Source organism: Typopeltis vanoorti, chromosome 19 (assembly GCF_054136105.1).
Source record: "Typopeltis vanoorti isolate ZY-2024b chromosome 19, IOZ_Tvanoo_1.0, whole genome shotgun sequence".
In the NCBI taxonomy this organism is placed as follows: Eukaryota; Metazoa; Arthropoda; class Arachnida; order Uropygi; family Thelyphonidae; genus Typopeltis; species Typopeltis vanoorti.
In genome coordinates, this window is record NC_143567.1 from 47203811 (window position 1) to 47226311 (window position 22501).

General features: G+C 35.4%; 1 protein-coding gene across 1 annotated transcript in view; it reads left to right on the forward strand.

Moving 5' to 3' along the window:
* Positions 1-22501, forward strand: part of LOC150096068 (c-Myc-binding protein) — a 60600-nt gene that overhangs the window by 23311 nt on the left and 14788 nt on the right. Inside the window, exon 2 of the mRNA XM_090409187.1 lies at positions 5633-5717. Within this exon, the coding sequence (XP_090265313.1) occupies positions 5633-5717 (85 nt within the window). The remainder of the gene's footprint in view (positions 1-5632; positions 5718-22501) is intronic.

The window sequence follows — 22501 nt, forward strand, 5'->3', positions numbered from 1 at the left end:
TAGAGTTTGCCACTGAATCTCCAAGGTTTGATTCCTGTTCTCAAACTCTTTCATTTTCTTTTCAATAATATTTCTGTATTTTAGTCTACAGTTTACATCTGAGAGCTGCTCAACTTTTATTCGCTTTAAAACTTTCTTACATGTTATTCTTTTCAATATGAAATTCAATTTTATCCTGCTCAAGACTAAATAGTGATCACTTCCAATTTCAAATCCTCTGTACACTCTGGTGTCCTGCACCAGGGAGAAAACATCACTATCAACAATAACATAGTCAATGAGACTTTTCTTATTCCTAGCCTCTTCTCTCCATGTGAATTTGTGCACATTTTTATGTTGGAACATGGTGTTAGTAATAACCAGTCCATGTCCTGAGCAGAAATCCAACAGATATTTGCCATTATTATTAGCTTTGCTCTTTTCTCCAAATTTTCCCAAAATATTTTTGTATGTCTCACAATCATTTCCTACTCTACTATTTAGATCCCCAACAAGGACCAACTTTTCCTTTTTCATTGTGTCAGTTGCTTTTTCTAAAGCCTCAAAAAATTCCTCCACTTCTACCTTAGTAGAACCTTCTGTGTGACCATAGGCACAAATAAGTCTCATTGTCCAGTTCCCCATTCTCATATTTGCCCACATTACTCTACTTGAGACTGACTGCCATTCAAGAAGATTAGCCTCGTATTTTGTGTTGAATACTATGGCTACTCCTTCTTTTCCTTGATTGTTATTGCCTGAATATAACATTTTGTATTTATTGCTCAGAAAGATCTCACCAGTTTTGGTCTTTTTAATACTGGAGTGGAGACTGGAGAATTTACTAAATAAAGTAAATGACATGTATGATTATCATAATTTGTTTTTATAGTATGTTCAAAAATTGATTATAAATTAGAAATTCTGAAAACAAATTTTGTGTGCACAGCTTAGGGGGAATATTGAGAATAGCACAAAGGAAAAATTAAACACAGAATTAATAAGTCCAGTATTTCATCTGTCACAGAGACACGCCTTCTGGGATACAACATAAAAATTGTAATAAGACAAGAACACAATAAGCGAAAGATTTTAGGCTAGCAGCCTGAAGTGGTGCCATCCATTATATGACAAACAGAAAATCTGCCTTGAATGACATAAACCAGTCGCAGCCAGTGAAAATTTTAAGTGGGGTGCTGCATATACAAAATAAGAAAAATAATTTTTTCCTAATCAGTAACCAATTTGTTAATAAGTAAATTTACATATTACAAAAAGTGCTTTATTAAAAATATTTCACCCTCACCATGAACACACACCAATAATAAAAGTTTCGTACATAGAAATAACGTGCACAAGCATACAAATTATCTGTAGCGACACTGCTCAATTGAGCAGTGTTGGATTCACTTGTCACGTGCAGTGACAAGTGCAAACAAATATTGGCGAGTCTAGCCGGAACTGACCGAACGTGATAATCCCAACACTGCATTAGATCGCAGCGCATTTGTTTCATAATCTAAAGTGTTAATCGAACAATCCCAATTATTAACTATTCAGTCAATGTCAAAACATAAGCTGTAACCTTTGACATGTTGTATTGCATTTGTATAATGTTGTAAGCATTGTTATTATTTATAAACACAGAAAAAATTTAATTTTTTAGTTTTTTTTTCCTTGGGGATGCTGCAGTGTTGTAGTGCTTATGTACAATCTGCCACTGACATAAACACAGCTGCTACCACAACTGTGGTTGAGTCAGGTCTAGCTGAACCATGCTTTGGATACTTTGCACAGAATCAACTATGCTTCATCACAGCAAATACAAATTAAACTTCGCTTATTCCAAAAATGTTAAATTTGCATTTGGTGCATTAAAGCAGTATTACTATTCAGTTATTGTATGACTGAAAATGGACATTTTCTTGATCAGTCCCTGACTCTTTAGAAGTGTGCTTGTATATAATTTGTTCAGCAAATAAGTTCATATAAATCTGGTGACTGATATTAAAAAAAAAAAAAAGTAAACATTGAATGATGGGTTGGAGGGAGTGATAAATGATTAATTTCATTGTTTATACTTGATATTATGAACAATGAAATTAATCGTTTATCAACCTTAAAAATAATCATAATTAAATATTTCTGTTAGTATATCGTTAGTTTTGGTTTCATAACACATCTGGTGGCAAGGAAGCTATTAATTTCTTAATGAATTTATTTAATCAGATTCTTTATACTGGAGTAATCCCAACTGACTGGAAAACAGGAATTATACCAATTCACAAAAAAGGAGACAAAAGAATATGTGAAAATTATAGACCCATAACACTCTTAAGTCTTAGTTATAAACTATTCATTCAAATTATATAAAAGAGAACACAGGTGTTTACAGAAAAAATCATAGAGGAAAACCAAGCAGGATTCAGGCCACATAGATCTACCATAGACCATATCTTCACCATTAATAATATAGCAGAAAAATATTGGGAATACAACCTGCCCATATACTGTTGTTTTATAGATTTTAAGCAAGCCTTTGATTCAGTTAATAGAAACAAATTGATCACTATACTAAAAAACATAAAAATGGATTCAGATATTTTAACATCTATTACAAATTATTATGGAGATACCAAAGCTTTTGTTAAAATGAACAACATTAAAACTGAGGATTTCACAGTCGAGAAAGGTGTAATGCAGGGATGCCCTCTCTCACCTCAACTCTTTATCATCTTCCTAGAAGAAGTCTGTAAAACCATAGCTGATGAACCAGGTGTAAAAAAAATCAATGGTACCAACATTAATCACATAAAATATGCAGATGATATCATTATTTTAGCAGATTCTAAACCACAGCTAGAAAAAACTATTAATATTTTAAATGACTCTTGTGAAACTTATGGCATGAAAATAAATCATAAAACAAAAATAATGAAGATGGGTAGAGAAGAAAATATTTCTATAAATCTCGAAAATCATCTGCTGGAACAAGTTAATAAATATGTTTATCTTGGCAATCTTATATCTAGTAACCTCAACAATATGGAAACAGTAAAACACAGGCTAAACCTAGGTTGGACCAACATGAATAAACTAAACAAAATATGGAAAAATAAAAATATCCCAACGAGTCTAAAATTATATAAAACAATTATTATCTAACAGCTACTTATGCTTCAGAAGCTTGGAGATTAACTCAACAACCAATCAAGAAACTTCAAGCATTTGAAATGAAATGCCTCAGAAAAATTAATAACACCCACTGGATGGAACACAAGGCTAATGATCAAGTCAGAACAGATTTAAACTTCCCAGATAATATAATAGACACAATCATTAAGCATCAACTGAGATGGTTTGGTCATATTCAGAGAATGGCTTCTCATAGACTTTCATATTTAGCTCTGAATGGATATATAGGAAGAAAAAGACCTAGAGGCAGACCAAGAAGTACTTGGATAAAGTTGCTGAAAAAACATTCCCATCTACCCAGCTATAGAGTCATGAGTGAGATGGCTAAAGATCGCGATAAGTGGAGAACCTTTCTTCTTAGTGGACTCAACCCATTATCAAGTGGATGAGACGAACACTTATATCGGCACTTGCGATGTTCCCATTGTTGTTATTATTATACACACACCTCCTGGAGTAAAGTCTTGTCAAGGGAGTCGATAGTAAGATGCATTCTAACAGAAATAATGTTCATCATACCTCATCTTAAATTGGTTCAATATTTGAGCACTTACCATCTCATTAGGCAATAAATTCCACTCTCTATGCAAAAAAGTCATGCCTGACTTTCTCCAGATCCGCACTCTTACACACCACACGTTTATACAACGTCCAAGATGACGTCTTGTCTCTATCCCCTTCTCTCCTTCATATCGCCCCTCTTATGCCTGTTGACTAGCATCTGTAATTTACATTCTCTCAACCTTTCTTCATAGTCAGTATTCCACAATCCTGATATTTCTTTTATTATTTGCCCCTGAACCTTTTCCACAACTTGCTTCTCACCATGTGGTCTAATCAACACCTTGTACAGCGGAAGGACCACATCCATATTTCTATTTGTCTGTGTTCTTCATAGTATACTGGCACATCGTTGCTGTTCTTATTATTTTTGCAACATGTTCCTTGAACTTCAATTCTTTATCCACCAATATCCCAAGATCACACACTTCCTCCACCTCCTGTAATATGCTGTCTTCAATATGATATATGTAGCTTGGATTTTTTGAGATTCGAACTGCAAAACCTTACATTTACTGGTGTTTAATTGGCATCCCCACTTGTCTATCCACATAGCCACTTTATACAAATTGCTCTGAAGCACCAGTACATCTGCATCATTCCTAATTACTTTTCCCAGCTTAGCATCATCTGCAAACAGCAATATCAGCTTTCAGACCACTCGCAATATCATTAACAAAAAAATTCAACAGCATCGGTCCTAGAACAGAATCCTGTGGGATTCCACTTGTAACTTTCTTCCTGAGAAATGTGGCACCTCTATACACAACCATTTGATATTGATTAGAAAGCCAGTCTGTTATCCAATCAACCAACTGATTTTCCAATTCCATTTGTTTAACTTATATACCAGTTTATTATATAGTAGCCTGTAAAATGGCTTTGTAAAATCTAGAAGTATCACTGTATATGAATCGCCTGTATAAAGCATTTGAAAATTGTACTTACTAGATTTTGATAGTTGTATTACTTTCAATTTTTTTTATTGTAATTTAAAATTGTGAAGTGTTGAGATATTTGTTGTGTTTTATAAAGATATGCCATGTCGATGTGTCAGCCATTATACGAAACTTCTTGCTTGTCATTTACATGGAGTAAATGATAATCAAGAAGTTACTTCCATTAACTCTCTCTCTATTTACTTTTCTCCAGGGAACGGAGAAAAATAAGTAGAGAGAGAGAGAGCTAATGGAAGTTTAAGAACTCAGACCAAAATAATTTTGTTCTTAGGAAGTTTTCAAGTTTTATGTGACAGTCAGGAGAATATTAATAGAATATTTCATAAAGGAATTGTAGAACTGTGGGTCTTTTAAACTGGAGCAGTTGAGATTGTCAACAAGTATTTAGTAAATAAAACATATTGCAATTGGCATTCTAATTGAATGTTTGAAGGAAATGCTGAATGGAAAATTTTATCTTTTGTCTTAAGGATACCGGATTGCTATGGAACAAACAGTTGGTGAAATTTGAAACCGTAAAGTGGCTTAACATGAAGAGCTCTACTTAGATCTGTTTTTTATAAAGTGTTTATTAATTACACAATCCTTGTGTATGGAGTTAAAATCTCTTTAGAGATGCAATGAAAATAAAATAGTCTCTATTACAATCCCCCTCCACCCCATTATTCATTGTTTACTTTTTTTTTTTTAATATCAGTCGCCAGATCTATATGAACTTATATGATTTGCTTAACAGATTATACAGTATATCTGCTAAGCTTGTAAACATTTTCCTTATTAGTTCACGGTCCAGAGTTCAGTTTTTTTAAAAAAATGTTCAGCATTCAGGTTAGTTTTTCTGAATTTCTGCAGAAGGTACCAAAATAAATTAAAAATGCTTTATTGCTTTTTTTAAAGTTTTAATTTATTAAAATAATTTAGTCTGAATTATTTTCTAGGTATTTCCGTTATCCACTGATCCCAAAAGAGAAGAATTCAGACACTATCTAGAGAGAAATGGAGTTCTTGATACTTTAACCAGAGGTATGATTTTTTTTTTTTTCCTGTTGCATGGTTTAATGCTTAAAATGAAATATCAGTATTGGGAAATGCTACTTTTTATAATTTGTGGCAGTATTGATTTCACACTAATGTTGTACCATCATCTACCTATTTTAAAATAAGATTCATATGTTTAGCTTTCATACCATCTGTGTCACTTGAAGTTGCATTAAACCAGTAGTCTCAGGTTTGTTGTATTAGACATTCTCCAGGATAGTGTTTCTTGGAGTATATTTGTAATACATGTATTAAAAACATTAATGTTTTAATTTTAATATACATTAATTTAAATATTAGTATATAATTAAAACAAATTGATATGGCTTTGAGCAAGAATGGATTGTTTAACACTCCTGTAAGATATGATTTGTTTTGTTTTCTTAGATTCATTAATGTATTTTAGTATATTGTGATGTTTAGTTATTCATTCTATTTGTAACATGTATTTGCAGATATAGTGTTAATTTAGATTATTTTCAAATGCTAAGATTGATGCTGGTGAACTTTTGCTCCACTGAACAAACATGTAAAAATATAGAAAATATTTTTACTTATGAAATTTCTAGGTTAAAACAAATTATTAGACCACTGTTGGGAATTGAAGTTGAGAAACGTCTAGAAAAATTCGCAGGATAAAGAAAATAAGAAAAATAAAGCAACAAGACATGTTAGTGAGTATTAATAATAATAAGGTAAATAAAATAGAATATAAAGATGTAATATAGTATGGTGATTCTCACTAAATTTCTTTGACGATGGAGTCATTAATTTCAGATTTCCAGGAGGGGAAAATGAAGGACATAGCATATGCAGTTGAAACAAAAGTAAGAGATGGTAGTGCTTGTAGGAACAACTGATTTAAGCAGTGATGCAGTATGAGTGAAGCTATAAAAGGATAGCTGGAAGAAATGAGATTGAGTCAAAATGGTTAGTCTGTGGCAATGATATCAAAGATATGATAATTTTGAGTTCAGAAAGCGAAGTCCTTGGTAGCATATGATTTGATATGCACACCTAGAAGAAATAGGTGTTTTTGGATATGTGGAATAAGTTTGGTCGAAAGCACTTGTATACAAGAGATGGTCTCCACTTAAACGGATTTGGCATCAGTCTTGAGAAACCAATGAGGCCTACATAATGAGGAATAGTGATGTTTAAGTGCTGGTAAAGTCGGGTTAAAGAAAGGAGCCAGGAATGGCTGGCTAAGACTATTATACTCTGAGGGCAGCATAGCTTTTTGAATAATCTACTGAGCAATCTACTAATGTTTTATAATAGTGACAACTGATTTGGATAAAGGAAATAGCTAAATGATATTGCTGGATTTTGCAGAGGCATTTGATATACCACATGTAACTCTGTTATGCAAACTGCAACAAATGGGGATGGATAGGAAACTGGTGATGTGGATAAAAGGGCAGCTGATGGAGGCTGATCCAGGAGAAGTCAGGTGACTGGTGGTGTGCTGTAGTGTTCTGTTGACCACTGCTGTTTAATTGGTACATAAATGATATAGGAAATAACTTGATGGGAAATATTCATTTGTTTGTAATAGTAATAGTTAAGGTGATGTAGTATGGGTAGAGTAATAGTTAAGGTGATCTAGTATGGGTAGAGTAATAGTTAAGGTGATGTAGTATGGACAAAACATAATGGATGTCAGTTTAATGTGGAAAAGTATAAAGTTATGCATTTTGGGATACAAAGATAAGCTGTGTATCACATTAGGAAACTACTCCAGGAAATTGAAGCCAGGGATTTGGGGATTGAGTGACAATAGATAGTTGGTTTAGAGAGCATATTGCTAAAGTAGCCAGGATAGCTCACAGGATTATTTGATTATTGAAGAGTTCACATGTAGAGATTAGGGAGTTATCATTCCTCTTTATAAAGCCTTGATATAACTACATCTGGATTACTGTGCTCAGGTTTCTTAATTTCTCTTGGTTTCTTGGGGATGAGGAAGTGGTGGAGAGGATTCAGAGTGAGCAACTAAGATGGTGAGTGGTCTATGGAATATTCCCTATGAGAATAGATTGAAGGTTTGGTGGTTGCAAAAGTTGGTTGATAGGAGAAAATGGTACGATATGATAGAAACATTTAAGTTATTTAAAGGCTTTTATAGTATTGATGTAAGGGAAATATTTCAGCTCTTGGCTAGAGGGGGGCTGAACAAGAGGTCATCTCTGGAAGTTGGGCAAGAGTGTGGCTATCAGGGGGTATGAGGACTACAATCTTTACTTGGAGAGTGGTGAATGAATGGGATAGGTTGCCTGAGTCAGTTGAGAGTGCGTTGTCTGTTAATGGCTTCAGGGAGAGGTATGATAGATACTGTTGATAGTTTGGATCTCCTATAGGTCTTAGGATTCCATGGAGGTGTTAGGGATAAGAAGTGTTTGGGGAATAGGAAAGAAAGCTACCCAACTTGGCCAAGCAGACTGTAGATATAAGTGCATAAGAAAGGCAGAAGGTAGCTTATTTCTAAATACAAATGGCAAACATTAGAAGAATCCTGTACAAAAGGGTAGAGTTTTGTTTTTAGTGAATATGGCATTGCCTAAGATTATTGGCATTGGTGTGACCTGGATCTCGGTCAGATATTGTAACCGGAACTGAGCGTAAATGGTATTGTATTTTTGGTTAGGGCAGAAGAGATAGGGGAATTACAATTAATATTGGTTTATTGGGGTCAGGTTGGGATTGAAACTCATGAAAGTAATAATAGTAACTATTCCATGCAGCAGTGAGTATGAGCATATGTGGTGTAAAGGAGGCTAACAGGATAAATATACAGTGGCTTGTTACAGATCTGGTGATTCAGTTGTTGGAGACCTTAAAATGCATCATTTAATTAATGTGATGGGTATTAAATGAGCAACATTATATGTAACTTGGGATAGTAGAGGAAACTCATTATAAAGGAGAATTTGAGCTGTTGTAGACATACTTTCTCAAGCAGTATGTGAAAGAAGGAACCTGAGGCCAAAGTGATTATTTGATCCTAGTTTCAGGAGTCTCAGCTAAGGATGTAATTGTTTTGCCATCTGGTGACAGCGATCATGGCATGACCTGAGAAGTAGCAAAGTATGGATATTCCAAATAGGAAAGATTACATGCTAAATTACAAAGTTGGCAATGATGCATAACTCAGGAGAATGTTCTGTTTGGTCCTGTGGTATCAGTTACTGAATGGGAAGGATATCAGCCATGCACGAGAACAGTGGAAATATCCCTGATTAATGCTATATCTGATTGTGTCCCTGGAGTTCAAAGAACAAATAGGGTGATAGTGATTTTTTTTTTTCTTCTATATTATGTGGATCTCTTATTAAACGAGAGATCCACAGGATGTGGAAGGAATATTGTGAGAATGAGGATGAGAGAAGTTATGAGATATAAAGAGCAGGCCAGAAAAGTTGAATATTGTACAGAAAGGAGTATGAAAAGAACCTTACACTTTCATTCCCTGTTTTAATTGCAGCATAAGAATATCTTTACCAAAATGCAGAATAGTATGCTTATCTGAAACAGATGCATTTGTTCAAATAATAAGTGCTCACAGTGAAGTGAGCACTGGGTGTATGCAACACAAAGCATGGTGCTATTATTGCATTGGATGAAGAGAAGTGCATGAAAAGGAGGTTCTTGAGTTGTTGCATAAACTTTCAAAAAAATCAGCAGTAGGGAGAGATGGCATATCAGCACATCTGCTAAAGGAATGCTCGGTTGAACTGGTTAGGCCTTTTGATTTGGTTGAATAATTGGAATGTTAGCTTATGAAAGATCCCAAATACATTAGAACACTATTGTTCTACTAGACAATAGTTCTAAAATTTTCACCACTACTCCAGAGATGATAGTCTCTGAAATACTGAAGATTTTAGAAAAGTTATAAACTTGCATACTGAAATGGTTTGAGACAGAAGGTATACTTTGCAAGGAACAATATAGATTTACTGAAGGGACAGCACAGTTGACTTTGATAAATGAAATGGATACACTGATACTATTACTTTTGCATTTGACAGAATACTATGTGAAAGGCTGAATAAATTAAAGAATATAGGATATATGGAATATAAACTCTTGACTTGGATAAGAGGGTGGCTGTCAGATGGGTATCACGAAGTTGTATATGGAAGAGGTGTTTGCCAGATTTAAGATAACCACTGGTGTTCCACAGGGATCAGTCCTTGGACCATTGTTCTTCGTCAATACATTAATGATATTGGGAAGAAGATCTGACAAACATTCAATTGTTTGCTGATGATGCAAGGATAGGTAAGTGCAATCAAGGATGTTTCTTGATATGCATCACTTACTAAATGAATAGACTGGAATTGTGAACAGATGATAATGGTTGTCATTAATTTTCTCAATGCATACACTGCATTGAATAATATCCTGCAAATTCAAATCACCAGACAATGCAGTCTTTGCTGCTATTGTTTGTCACATTGGTGCCATGCCGACAGTATTGCAATAAATATCACAATAAAAATGTTATAAATATACTAATACTCTGAAACTCAGAATTGCAGTGTTGAAACGAACATTGTAATAACGACATGTAAGGAATGAGGTTATTTTGTCTCTTTACAATGCCTTGGTACTGCAACATCTGGACTTCTGTGCACAGATTTGGCCTCCTGGGTTCTGAGGGAACGAAGATGTGGAAGAAGGTGCAAAGAGGAGTTAGATGATACTGGGATTGAATGTAGATTATAAGAACAGATTGTATGTAGACTGCAGATACTGATAAGCAGGATGCAAATGTGATATGATAGTGGCCTATAAACTTCTGAAAGGATGTTATAAAACATGAAACCATGCTCACATAAGAAATTGTTTGGTGCTTTTTGTACATGCTTTGTTGAACTGTGACATTTTTTCGACATTCTTACTAAACTAGCACTCAGTGATATGGATGTCAGATAGTAAAAGTAAAAAACTATTATCGATATGCTAAGCTTGCCTTGCCTTACTTTAGTCTCCTTAATACATTTATCACTAGATTGGTTGAATAACTTTAGCCACCAGGCTGCAGTATTGAATCCTGTTGTGTGAGTGGGTTTGAATTTAGTGGTCTGTGCTACTATCAGGTGATCTGTGCCAGGCACTGAATTTCATTGCTTAGCATAAACAATCATCCTGCTTTCTTGGAGATATGACATGACGTGAAACATATTTGGTTTATAGAACCGGTTTTCTGCATTATCTAATTAGTCCATGTTACTATGTAAATCATGTTCATAACCTTTTGTGGTTGAATGATCAAAGTAAGAAAAATGCAAAAGTAGCACAAATTATGCACAAGCTTCTTCATATTCTCATTTCCCTCAGTACATTGATGTTGCTAAACTTCACCAATATATCATGGCTTGCCATGGGCCATTATTGTTTGAGCAATGTAAATAATGACAGAGTGGTTAGCATATCTGCTCTCCAACCAACAGGTCACAGGTTCAAATCCTGCATGGGCATGGATGTTTGTGATTGTCTTTAGGTGGGAGATGAATTTTATTGCCTGGTGTGAGACTACAATCCCACTTATTGGAGGCATGAAGTGGCTTGAAAAAGTTCCATGTTTGCTAGAGCAGTTTCTGGCCTTAGCAAAAAAGAAAATGAAAACAATAAAAATTGATTAAAAAAATAGGAAAAAAAATCTTTAGTCCACCCATGGTACAAAATGTACTTGAACAAAATTGGCCAATGCCTTTTTATTCCCTTATAAGGGAGTAGGTGAGGCTGTTTTAGAGAATGAGTGGGCAGTTCAGTCTCCAAGTAACCACTCATAGATAGCTTGCCTATGACTATCATAGTGCAGGTTCTATGGTCAAGTTTCTTGAGTTTACGGGACAAAAAAACTTCCAGGAGAAAAACCTACTTGCCCATGCCAGGGATTGACTAACTCAGGAACCAGCAGAAGAAAGGTTTAGAAAATGTTCCTCTAGACTTGAACTTGAGTATTGGACAGACCAGTGCAGAGGATGAAAACACCGCTTCAACTGCAAATAACCTTTTGTGGGTGGGAGCAACATAAAAAAAAATTGGTAAATGATGCTACTTTGTTTTTTATTTATAGGATTTATGTAATCAGATGAGAGTACAGATACTTGATCTGAACAACATTAGTGCAAGCATAAGTGGTTGCTTTATTCTCTTCTGAACCAGACAATCCAGATTTGCTCTAAATTTAGGTTACTATAACTCTATACACTGAGATCCTTGCTTATTTGGTATGTCTACATCCATGGAATTCATTGTATCTGTTCAAGCTATATAAAGCAGGTATCCAGCTACCAAATGACACTGTATACAGTTCATTGAGATAATTGGACAACAGAACTATGAATATCATGATAGTTGATATGAGACTTAATATTGTAGAAACTGCCTCTCCTGCTTAGGATGACATGCACACACACAGTTTTAGTGTATTGACAATGATGAAGGAAATGAAGACAATTTACAACTTAATGTGAAATGCCAACAGGAAATTATAGGTATCATGCATTTTAGCAGTCCACAATCAAATGACTGCATAATTTGATTACAGATATCTGCATAGGAGCTTATCTGAATGCTCATTATGTCAGATAACTTCATCTCGCCAAGTTCTCCTTCATATAGCTAAAACAAGGAACTATAGAGTGAGTAAAAGAACACTGATACCAGTCATTTGAGGAGAAAAAAAGCTTGTTCAGTTCAATAAATCATGACTGGAGGCTCTGACAGGGTATGATAATTGCAGCATGACTGACTGGACCAATCTTGCCAGGTTGCCCATTGCTGTGGAGGTAGTATGGACATGTTTTTTGCATACACGTTTATCCCCTTGATACCATTGGAGTGATGTCCAAATGCTACAACCTACTTGAACATTGTTTTCAGACCACAGCTTTGTGCTTGCAAACTGGTTTCATGTGAATAAACTTGCTCTCAGTGCTTACAAAGCAAAATTTATAATTTTGAATACTATAATCTATTTAGGATTAAAAATTGACTAACTTAAGCTGGAAACCACCTGTTATAGAAATATGCAATGGAGTAAGATTTATGCTATCTCGTGTCTTCTTTTGAAAGAATTAACTTAACTGTGACAATGTTAAGAACATATTTTGCCTGGATATAGACTGTTATACAGTATGGTATCCTAAGCTGGGAGGAACATATCCCATCACTAATCTTTATGAAATAAATTAATATGCATTTTAACCAACAGTAAATATAGAGAAATTACATTGAACGCCAAATATACTTCATTAAATACCTTACTACTTAGACAGTTATATATTCATGGGATTCTACGCTTTCTAAAGTCTGATAATCGGTATGTAAACATGAGAAAAGATAGTTCTGCAGAAAACTGAGCTTAAAATATTTAATTCCTAAAGCACAGAAAGACATAACACACACACACACACACACAGCTCCAAAAATCTTTAATGGCTTACCTCTCTTAATACAAAATGAGACCAACATGAACACATACAGAAAGTTGATTAGAAAGTATCTACATTTTTATAAGAATATTGAAAATTTCTTTAGAATAAGAATATAAAATAAGAAATTAACCAATGCAAAATAATCAATTAATTGGTATTTTTATTCGGTGTGTACATTGTATGTCTTTTTATCCTCTATATATTATTGCTCTTGCCAATGTTTTTGTGCATTGCACTATTATGCATTGTATATTGATTTCTGTATTTGTTAAACATATTTTATAACCTAAATGAACTTATGTTCTTGGGTTATACACATTTGTCATTGTTAAATTGTATCAAGTATTGTATTAAATTAGTCAAAGCACTAAATTAGCTGTATACAAGATGCTTCAAACCAATTTTAACTTGTGGATCTGAGAGCTGGGTTAGAAATAAAACATTTGATCAGAGACTGGAAACCTCAGATATGAGAGCTCTAAGAAAGATTAGTGGAATGAACAGATAGCATCAATGGCATTGTCCCATTAAAAATATTAGGAAAAAACTTGCCATTGTTAGCATTCAGGAATGTGTTAGAGCTCTTTTCAGGTGGTATGGGTACTTAAACAGAATAGGAGTGGAAAGATTAGCGAAACAAGTGTTCTTTGCCAGATTGGTATGAAAAAGACCAGAGGAAGACTAAGATGTAGGTGGAGGGATACAGTAAAAGTGCCTTATAAGACAGAAATACAAGATCTAATAATGTTGGTACTTCTAAATCGCTACAAGTCTCTGCAAGATTCCCTAAGTAAATTGAATAACTGTTGTGATAGATATGGTATGAAGGTCAGTAATAACAAGACAAAAACAATGAAAATAGGCAGAAGCATTGAAAATATCAACTGCATTGTGAATAGAGAACTTACAGAACAAGTAAAACATTTCAGCTACTTAGGCACGATTTTTGTAAATTAATATGGAAATAGACAACAGGATCAACAAAGCTGGTATGGTAGGAAGTCAACTGAATAAATTTATATGGAATAAGAGAGAAATAAGTCGAAATACTAAATTTGCAGTATACAAGACAGTGTTCAAACCAGCTTTAACTTATGGATCTGAGAGCTGGGTTACAAGTAAAACACTTGACCAAAGACTAGAGTAGATATGAGAGTCCTGAGAAAGATTAGGGGTGTGAACAGATGGCATCAATGGCAATATCATATTAAAAACGAGGATGTTAGGAAAGAGCTTGACATTGTTAGCATCCAGGAATGTGTTAGCAGAGCTAATCTCAGGTGGTATGGTCACTTAAAAGAATGGGAGAGGAAAGATTAGCAAAACAAGTGTTCTCTGCCAGGTTGGCAGGAAAAAGACCCAGAGGAAGATCAAGATATAGGTGGATTGATACGATAAAAAGTGCATTATAAGATAGAAATATAAGATCTGACAATGCTGGAGCCTTAACAGGTAACAGATTGATTTGGAGGAAAATTAGACAGGAAGTTAGTAATGATGTAAATTTTTCATGTAGTACTATCATATCCTGTACACCATTGATAATGTTGGACTCTTGACAGATAATAGATTAATTTGGAGGAAAATTGTTGATCGGATATTAGTAATAGTATAACTTTTACATGTAGTGAAAAATCTACCTGTACATCCCCTGAGGATACATATCAGGAATTTGAGTGATGATCTAGAATAACTTCAATTTAAATATAACATTCTTTGATTCCTTTATAGTATTCTTTCCTTATTTCTTAACCTCTGAGGTACATAAGGTAAGAATACTTTGTGTATTCTTACCAGTCTTCCCATGCTTTTGTTTAGTTACACATTGTTTCTCTTTCTTACCTTTTTGTGTGTATTCTCTCAGAGCACATGGTGACTTAATTGCTAGAAACTGTCAGACAACTTTACCACATACTTCCTATCTGAATCGATGTTTTTTTTTTTCCTCCCAGAAACTCAGGTTTTGAGAATCTGTGTAGCTCAGTGTAAGTGTTGTGTTCCATCCTTGGCACTAGACTGCCCAAAGGAAGAGCGTTGCAAGTTTAATTCTAGTCGCTGACTAAAGGAACTTTTACCAAGCCTTTTTTTCAATTGGTTCCTGAGTTAGTCAATCTCTGGCACATGCAGGTTTTCTCGTGGAAACTGGGGTTTTTCATCCTGTAAATTCAAGAAAATTGATTGTAGAATCCTCATTGTTTTCAGACAGTAAAGCATAGTGTTAAGTTTGGGGACCACAAGATGGTGGCACTTGTCAGCAGCATCTCTGGTACTGTGTATAATTAGTAATAGTCCTTGGCCAGCTATCTCTGATTGACTACTGGTGGAGATTGAACTGCCCCCTCAGTCTCCAAAAGTTAGGGCTAAAATATCCTGACCTTACTCCCTATAGGGGAATAAAGGTTGTTAGCTGATTTTCATAGAAACGATGTATTTTTTTGGTGTGGATGACTGATAAACATCAGACATAAGAGCATCCACTCTCCTGCTCATTGGTCTTGGTTATTCACTGAATACTACTGAGTATTTACACAATAAATACCAAGATGGTGCCTGAGAATTCTGTACAGTGTAAAGAATTCTGAAAAAAATTCTTTACACTAAAAAATGCTGAATGAATGGCATAGGAAGAGATGATAAACTGATAGTGTGTGAGAGAGAGAGAGAGAGATTTGATCAAAGTGAACATTCTAAGCTGGATATCTGATATGAGATCAGATTAACCATGTACATAGTGTTATTGATGATAGAAAATGATCAGAAATGAATGAAAGAGTGTTGTACGGTGACTTGTTATTAAGAGGTGTGATAGATGGGAGTTTAACTAAATCGTACTTACCGGGTGCGAAATTTAAAGATGTAAGTGAGAGTATTAGAGTGCAAAAACAGAGGGTGAAAGAATTGATAGTTGTGGCAGGCATGAATGAATTGAAAGGAGATAAATTTTTTATGAGAGAGGACTTGAAAGTATTGTTAAAGGTAGCGAAAGAAAAGAGTGACAGAGTTAGGATGGTGAGTCTGTTGCTGCAGTATGACAGAGAGGAGTTTAGGAGGGCCATAATCGCAAATGACTTTATGCACAGGTTATGCAGATGGTGTGGTGTGGAATGAGTTTGATGGGCGAAAGGATTTATACAAGATGGATGGCCTGCATTTGAATGGATTTGGTGTGCAGAGACTGGAAAAAGTGTTGCTGAATGAAGTGAAAATGGATGTGCAGAACCAGGGAAACTAGAACTACCAAGGGGGGGGGGGGAGTGGATATGTGGACATCAGTGAGACACTTGAGTGTAAGAATGTATATAATGTACCCGAGCCAGTACTAAGGACAAGTAATTGGAATGGGATAGTTAGAATAACACATCAAGATTGGGGTGGGACAAAGAGACCTCTGCATTTCATGTATACTAATGCCAGGAGTATTAGGAACAAGAAGGAAGAATTTTTGGCCTTGGTTGGCTCTTCCTGGCCACAGGTTATTGGCATTAGTGAAACATGGCTGACGGAAGATGATATAGTTAGTGGGATAGAATGTGTAGGTTATAGTGTGTTTTAGGAGGGACAGAGAGAGAATAAAATGGGGGGGAGGAGTGTTATTGATAATAGCTGATGAACTGCAGCCAAGGAGAATTGAAGTTGTATTGCAGGATAGTGAAAAGAGCTCATTTGAGGCTATTTAGTGTGAGATTGAGACTGGCAGAACAAAATATATAGTTGGGTGCTGCTATAGACCATGTGATGGAATAGATGGTGGAGATAGTATGCATAAACAAATTGAAATGAGTGGAAGGAGAGTAATTATTATGGAAGATTTTAACTATGGTAACATTGATTGGAAGGAGGAGAGGACACATGTGAGGAAGGAACTGGATTTTATTCAATTATTAAGGGATAACTATCTGAGACAACATGTAATTGAAAATACTAGGGGTTTGAGAGTACTTGGCCTGGTAATAGCATCTGAGAATTTGACTGTAATGAATATGACCATGATCTCACCTGTTGGTGAGAGTGATCATAAGGTCTTGACCTGGAGGTGGCTACAGGTATGGAATTTTCGATTAAGACAGGGTATATGTGGAATTACCGTGCTGGCAAGTATGACAAGCTTAGGCGATTGCTTGGTTCAGTGTCATGGCATGTAAAACTGCAAGGGCTGGATGTCTATAGAGCATGAGAAGTGATCAATGAGCATTTACAGGAGGTTATGGCTGATTGTATATCTAGGGTTCGAATAATAAAAACAAGTAGGGGTTAAATGGATTAATAACACACCATTAAGGTTGAACTGCAAAAAAAAGAAACAACTGTGGAGGGAATTTAAAGAGAAAGGTGACCTGCAGGCACACGAACGGTATAAAGTGCAGGTCAGAAGGTAACGAGTGTGGTAAAAAAAAAAAAAAAAAAAAAAAGCAGATTATGAAAGGAAACTAGCTATGCAAGCTAAAGAGAATCCAAAACAGTTCTTTCAGTATGCTGCAAGCAAAAAAAAAAAAAAAAAACTGTACACAGCAGAATGATTTTAAGGAATACTGATGGTAAGGAGGTCACTGAATCAGTCGATATAGTGGAATTACTGAGTGAGGACTTTGCAAGAGTATATAATCCAGGTGGTGATATTGAAAGAATGAAGGAACCATTAGTTTATATGGGAATTGTGATGAATGAAGTGGAGGTGAATAGTCTATTACAGAACCTTAATGTGAATACATCTGTGGGATTGGATGGTATAACTACACGGGTCTTACGTGAAGCGGCTAAAGAATTATCAGTGCCCTTGACCATGTTTAATCTGAGTCTCGGGTCTAGGATAGTCCCGAAGGTGTGGAAAGAGGGGAAAATAGTTCCACTGCATAAAGGAGGATCCAAGACTACTGTTGCAAATTACCGACCGATCAGCATATCAGGAGTCGTTGTCACGGTCTTGGAGAAAGTAGTCAAGGGAAAAATACAGGAATGGATTGATGAAAATGAGATACTGTACAGGAGACAGCATGGCTTTGTGAAGGGTAGATCATGCCTCAGTAACTTGCTCAAGTTTTATAACACAATGATGCTGAACTGGATAAGGGTAATGGGTTTACAGTGATACTTCTGGACCTGGCTAAGGCCTTTGACAGGGTACCACATGGAATTCTAATCTGTAAACTGCAACATATGGGAATGGATATAGGGTTGGTGAGATGGATAGGTGGGTGGTTGATGGAGAGATATCAGAGTAGTTTCTTCAGGAATAGTCCAAAAGATGGCCTGTGACTAGTGGTGTGGTGCAGGGTTCTGTTCTTTGACCACTGCTGTTTAATTTGCTCATTAACGATATAGGGAAGGATCTAAGAGGAACAGTTCATTTGTTCGCTGATAATGCAAAGATGTCAAAATCTTGCAGGATGATTTGGATAGATTGGAGTTCTGGGCTAAGGAGAATGGATGTCAATTTAATGTGACAAAATGTAAGGGTATGCATTTTGGGGTGAAAAGATTAGCAGCAGTATATCACATTGGTGGAACTGTACTCCAGGAGATTGATGAGGCCAGGGACTTGGGAGTGTTGGTGGATAGGGAGATGAAGTTTAGGGGCACATTGCAAATGTGGCTAAATCAGCTCATCAACTCACTTGGTTGTTGAAAAATACTTTGACGAGCAGAGACAAGCAAGTTTTTCCTCTGTACTGAGCCTTGATAAGAACTCGTCTCGACTTCTGTGCCCAGATTTGGTCACCTAGGTTTCTTCTTGATGAGGAGGAGGTGGAGAGGATCCAGAGACGAGTGACCAAGATGATAGCAGGTCTATGGAATGAACTTTATGAGAACAGGTTGAAGATTTGTGGGTTGCAGAAATTGGCTGATAGGCCGAAAAGGGGGGGGGGATATGATTGGGACATTCAAATTGCTGAAGGGTTTCTATATGATTAATTCAGAGGATATTTTTGAGATCAGGACTGGTGGTGGGAGAACTAAGGGACATCTATGGAAGCTGGGCAAGAGTGTGGTTAGCAAGGGTGTTAGAGCTGGGTTCTTTATTTTTAGAGTGGTAAATGAGTGGAATAAGCTGCCAGTCTATTGTGGGTGTTATGACAGTGAGTGAGTTCAAGGCAAGGTATGATAGTGTTACGTTGTTGCTTTCTCTATATTTTACTGATTTATATCTTATTCTACCTTTCAATGGTTAATCTACGTCTTTAGATATCGGGCCTAATATACTTACATCTAGGATTGTTTCCTCTTCGGATACTGGCAAATTTATATTATGCAGTGCCAACCAGTATCTAATAGCAGAAAAGATCCTTGCTCAGGGAGACAATACTAGATTCTGAGGCGTTCTTACACATTCAGACTGCAGTCGTGACTGCATATACTGAATTCAGTATATATTCAGACTGTCGTGACCTAAATCTATAATTATATACACATTCTAATTCGTTCCTGTCAAAATAGGTTCTATTTTTATAAGTGGTAAATCGGAATCGTAGTCAGGCATGACTCAGGTTTAGGTAAATAAAACATGTTTATTTTTATATCAAAGCAAGATACACTAAAGAAATTCATACATTCAATTTTTGTTTCAATGCTAAATAAGGAAGCTCGAGTTAAGAGATTAACATACTCTAAATTAAACAAAGGTTATAAAGCATGTAATACACAGTAACTGGAAAATGGGATAGATTGCAAATGGTATGTTAAGCTAAAATTCCCTTCTGCAAGCTATTCATAAGATGACATGACAAACATTCTAATGTTATTCTGTTACTATAAATCTACAATCCTAATCTCATTATGTTAATTCAATCACATACAACACAAAAGACTTCTTCCAAACCATCCTTCTTATTCCAAAAGGGGTTTTAACTATGTAATTAGTCTGTCCACAAGATTCTTTAGAATAATGTTCATAATTTACGTTCACAAATAATTTCTCTCTTCCAAGGAATTCTAAACACAAAATAGAGTAATTCTACTTTACCGAACTTTTTCCCGACATCTTTCAGCATGACGTGTACACCTGGTTACCTCTTGTTTGTTGGCTGTCCTTATGCCAGCATAGGGACTACGCTATCTTCATAATTACTGCCGATCACGGACTCTATTTTTTGGTCTCAGGAAACATCTCTATTCCTTTCGATGGGACTTCTAGTGCTGGAAATCTCACCTTCAGCTCTGCGTGGACTCCTACAGCATTCTCAGAAAAACTCTCCGTCTGACATCATAGCACTGACGTTTCATCCCCCTCACTCAAACTACCGACTAACTTCTGAACCCGGAAAACGAATAGACAAGCCCCAGCTGATACGATGCTCATCCCCTTATATTCTTCAATTGAGCACCCCCTTTTTTTTTGGAGTCCCTTTTGCACATGACCTATATCTTTTCTCCCCTTGGGTTCATCCCTTGCTCTCCCCTTTGCTGTTATGCTCTTGTATTCATGGAATTCTCATCGACATACTCCGCATAATGCTGGACACGTTGTTGTATATCTTCTAAGAATTGTTACTAAATCTCTATCTGGTGACTCGCAATCATTCTATACAGCTTAAGTGAGGCTTAAAATAAGTTAAATTATCTTCTTTTAAGACATTCTCTAATTTGATCTCAATAGATTAAATACATGGTACATAAAATTAATGCAATTTTATACATATGTGAAAAAGTTTCAATTCAATTTCAGCTGATGTGCAGATGTTTCTCTTTGTCTGTAGTTTAGTATGTTAGATTCTGAATGAATGATTTCTTTGCAAGATTCCTTCATTCAGGATCTAACAATAAATACTGTGAGAATGTCGAATAGTTGTGTGGACATGATGTTTAGGGCCTCCCTCGATGAGTCTAAGGACTCCCTGGAGTCGCCTGTAATAATAATAGTGCCACCTTTAAGAAAAAATTCATTGTATGCCTAATTAGAAAAAGAGATGAATCGTGATTAAAGGAGATAGTCGTTTTTTTTGTTGAAAGAATATAATGGAAAACTAATATTTCAAACTGTGGTGCGTAATGGAGCATGTTTTATTAACGTGCATTTTATTATACTTAGCGAAAATATTTTGATAAAGTGTTAATTGCAGAACTGTCTGAAAAAAAGAGTAATATTTAGTTATAATATCCAGTTATTGAATTAAAAAAAAAAACATTAAAATTTTTGCAGATATTCTTTATACCTTGATTTGACTTTTAGCTGGCATCATATTATGCAACAACAATAATACTGCATAAAATCATTTAGATATTCACACACACACACACACACACACACACACACACACACACACACACACACACACACACATATATATATATATATATATATATATATATATATATATATAATTTTTTTTTTTTTTTTTTTTTTTTTATTTAACTGACTGAAAGCTGAGAGATAAAAGTAAAAAAAAACAAAACAAACTATTTAATAGTGCCATTCTCATAGACGATTTCTTCAGGTGCATAACAAGAAGGAACAACTAACAAAAATTGCAAAAGAACAAAAAAATCTATACATTAAAGCATTAGCATATTAACATTTGAAGCTGTTCTGTATACCTCCTCATTGTTGGGTGTGCGCATGCATTCAACATCTCATGAATGTGAAGGTTGGATGGCAGTGCAATGGCAGTCTGAGAAATTATAGCTGAGGTTGGTGTTGATCTATTTGATTGAGGACAATTTCTTTGGATTCTACAGTTCTTCTTTCCAGTTCATTAGTGTCAGCAGAATTATATTCTGCTGATGCTAATGAGGAAAACTTCATCTAGTCTTATGGGACAAATCTGAAAATATCTTTTGATGCTATAATGAACTAGAAAGAAGAATTGTGGAATCCAAGAAATCGTCTTCAATCAAATACATCTCAACACCAACCTCAGCTATAATCTCTGACTGCCGTTGCGCTGCCATCCAACTTTGGCATTCACGAGATGTTGAATGCATGGACATGCCCAACAATGAAGAGATACCTAGAACAGCTTCAAATGTTAATAAGCTAATACTTTAATGTATGAATTTTTTGTTCTTTTGCAAATTTTTATTGGTTGTTCCCTCTTGTTATGCACCCGAAGAAGTCTTCTATGAAGATGGAATTAGTCATGCAATCTACTTAATTGAATAGTTTTTTTTTATCTCTTGGCTTTCAGTCATTTAATCTTTTTTAAGAAAATGTCTCTCAGCTGAGTAAATCTGTTATGCCATTTTATATATATATATATATATATATACACACTCACATGAGGGATGTTCAAAAAAAGATCAAATGTTTTAAATTGCATGCCAACCAGCACAGAGGTGCGCTGTGACTCCTGAGCACACCTAATGGCAGGTTTTGACAACAAACTG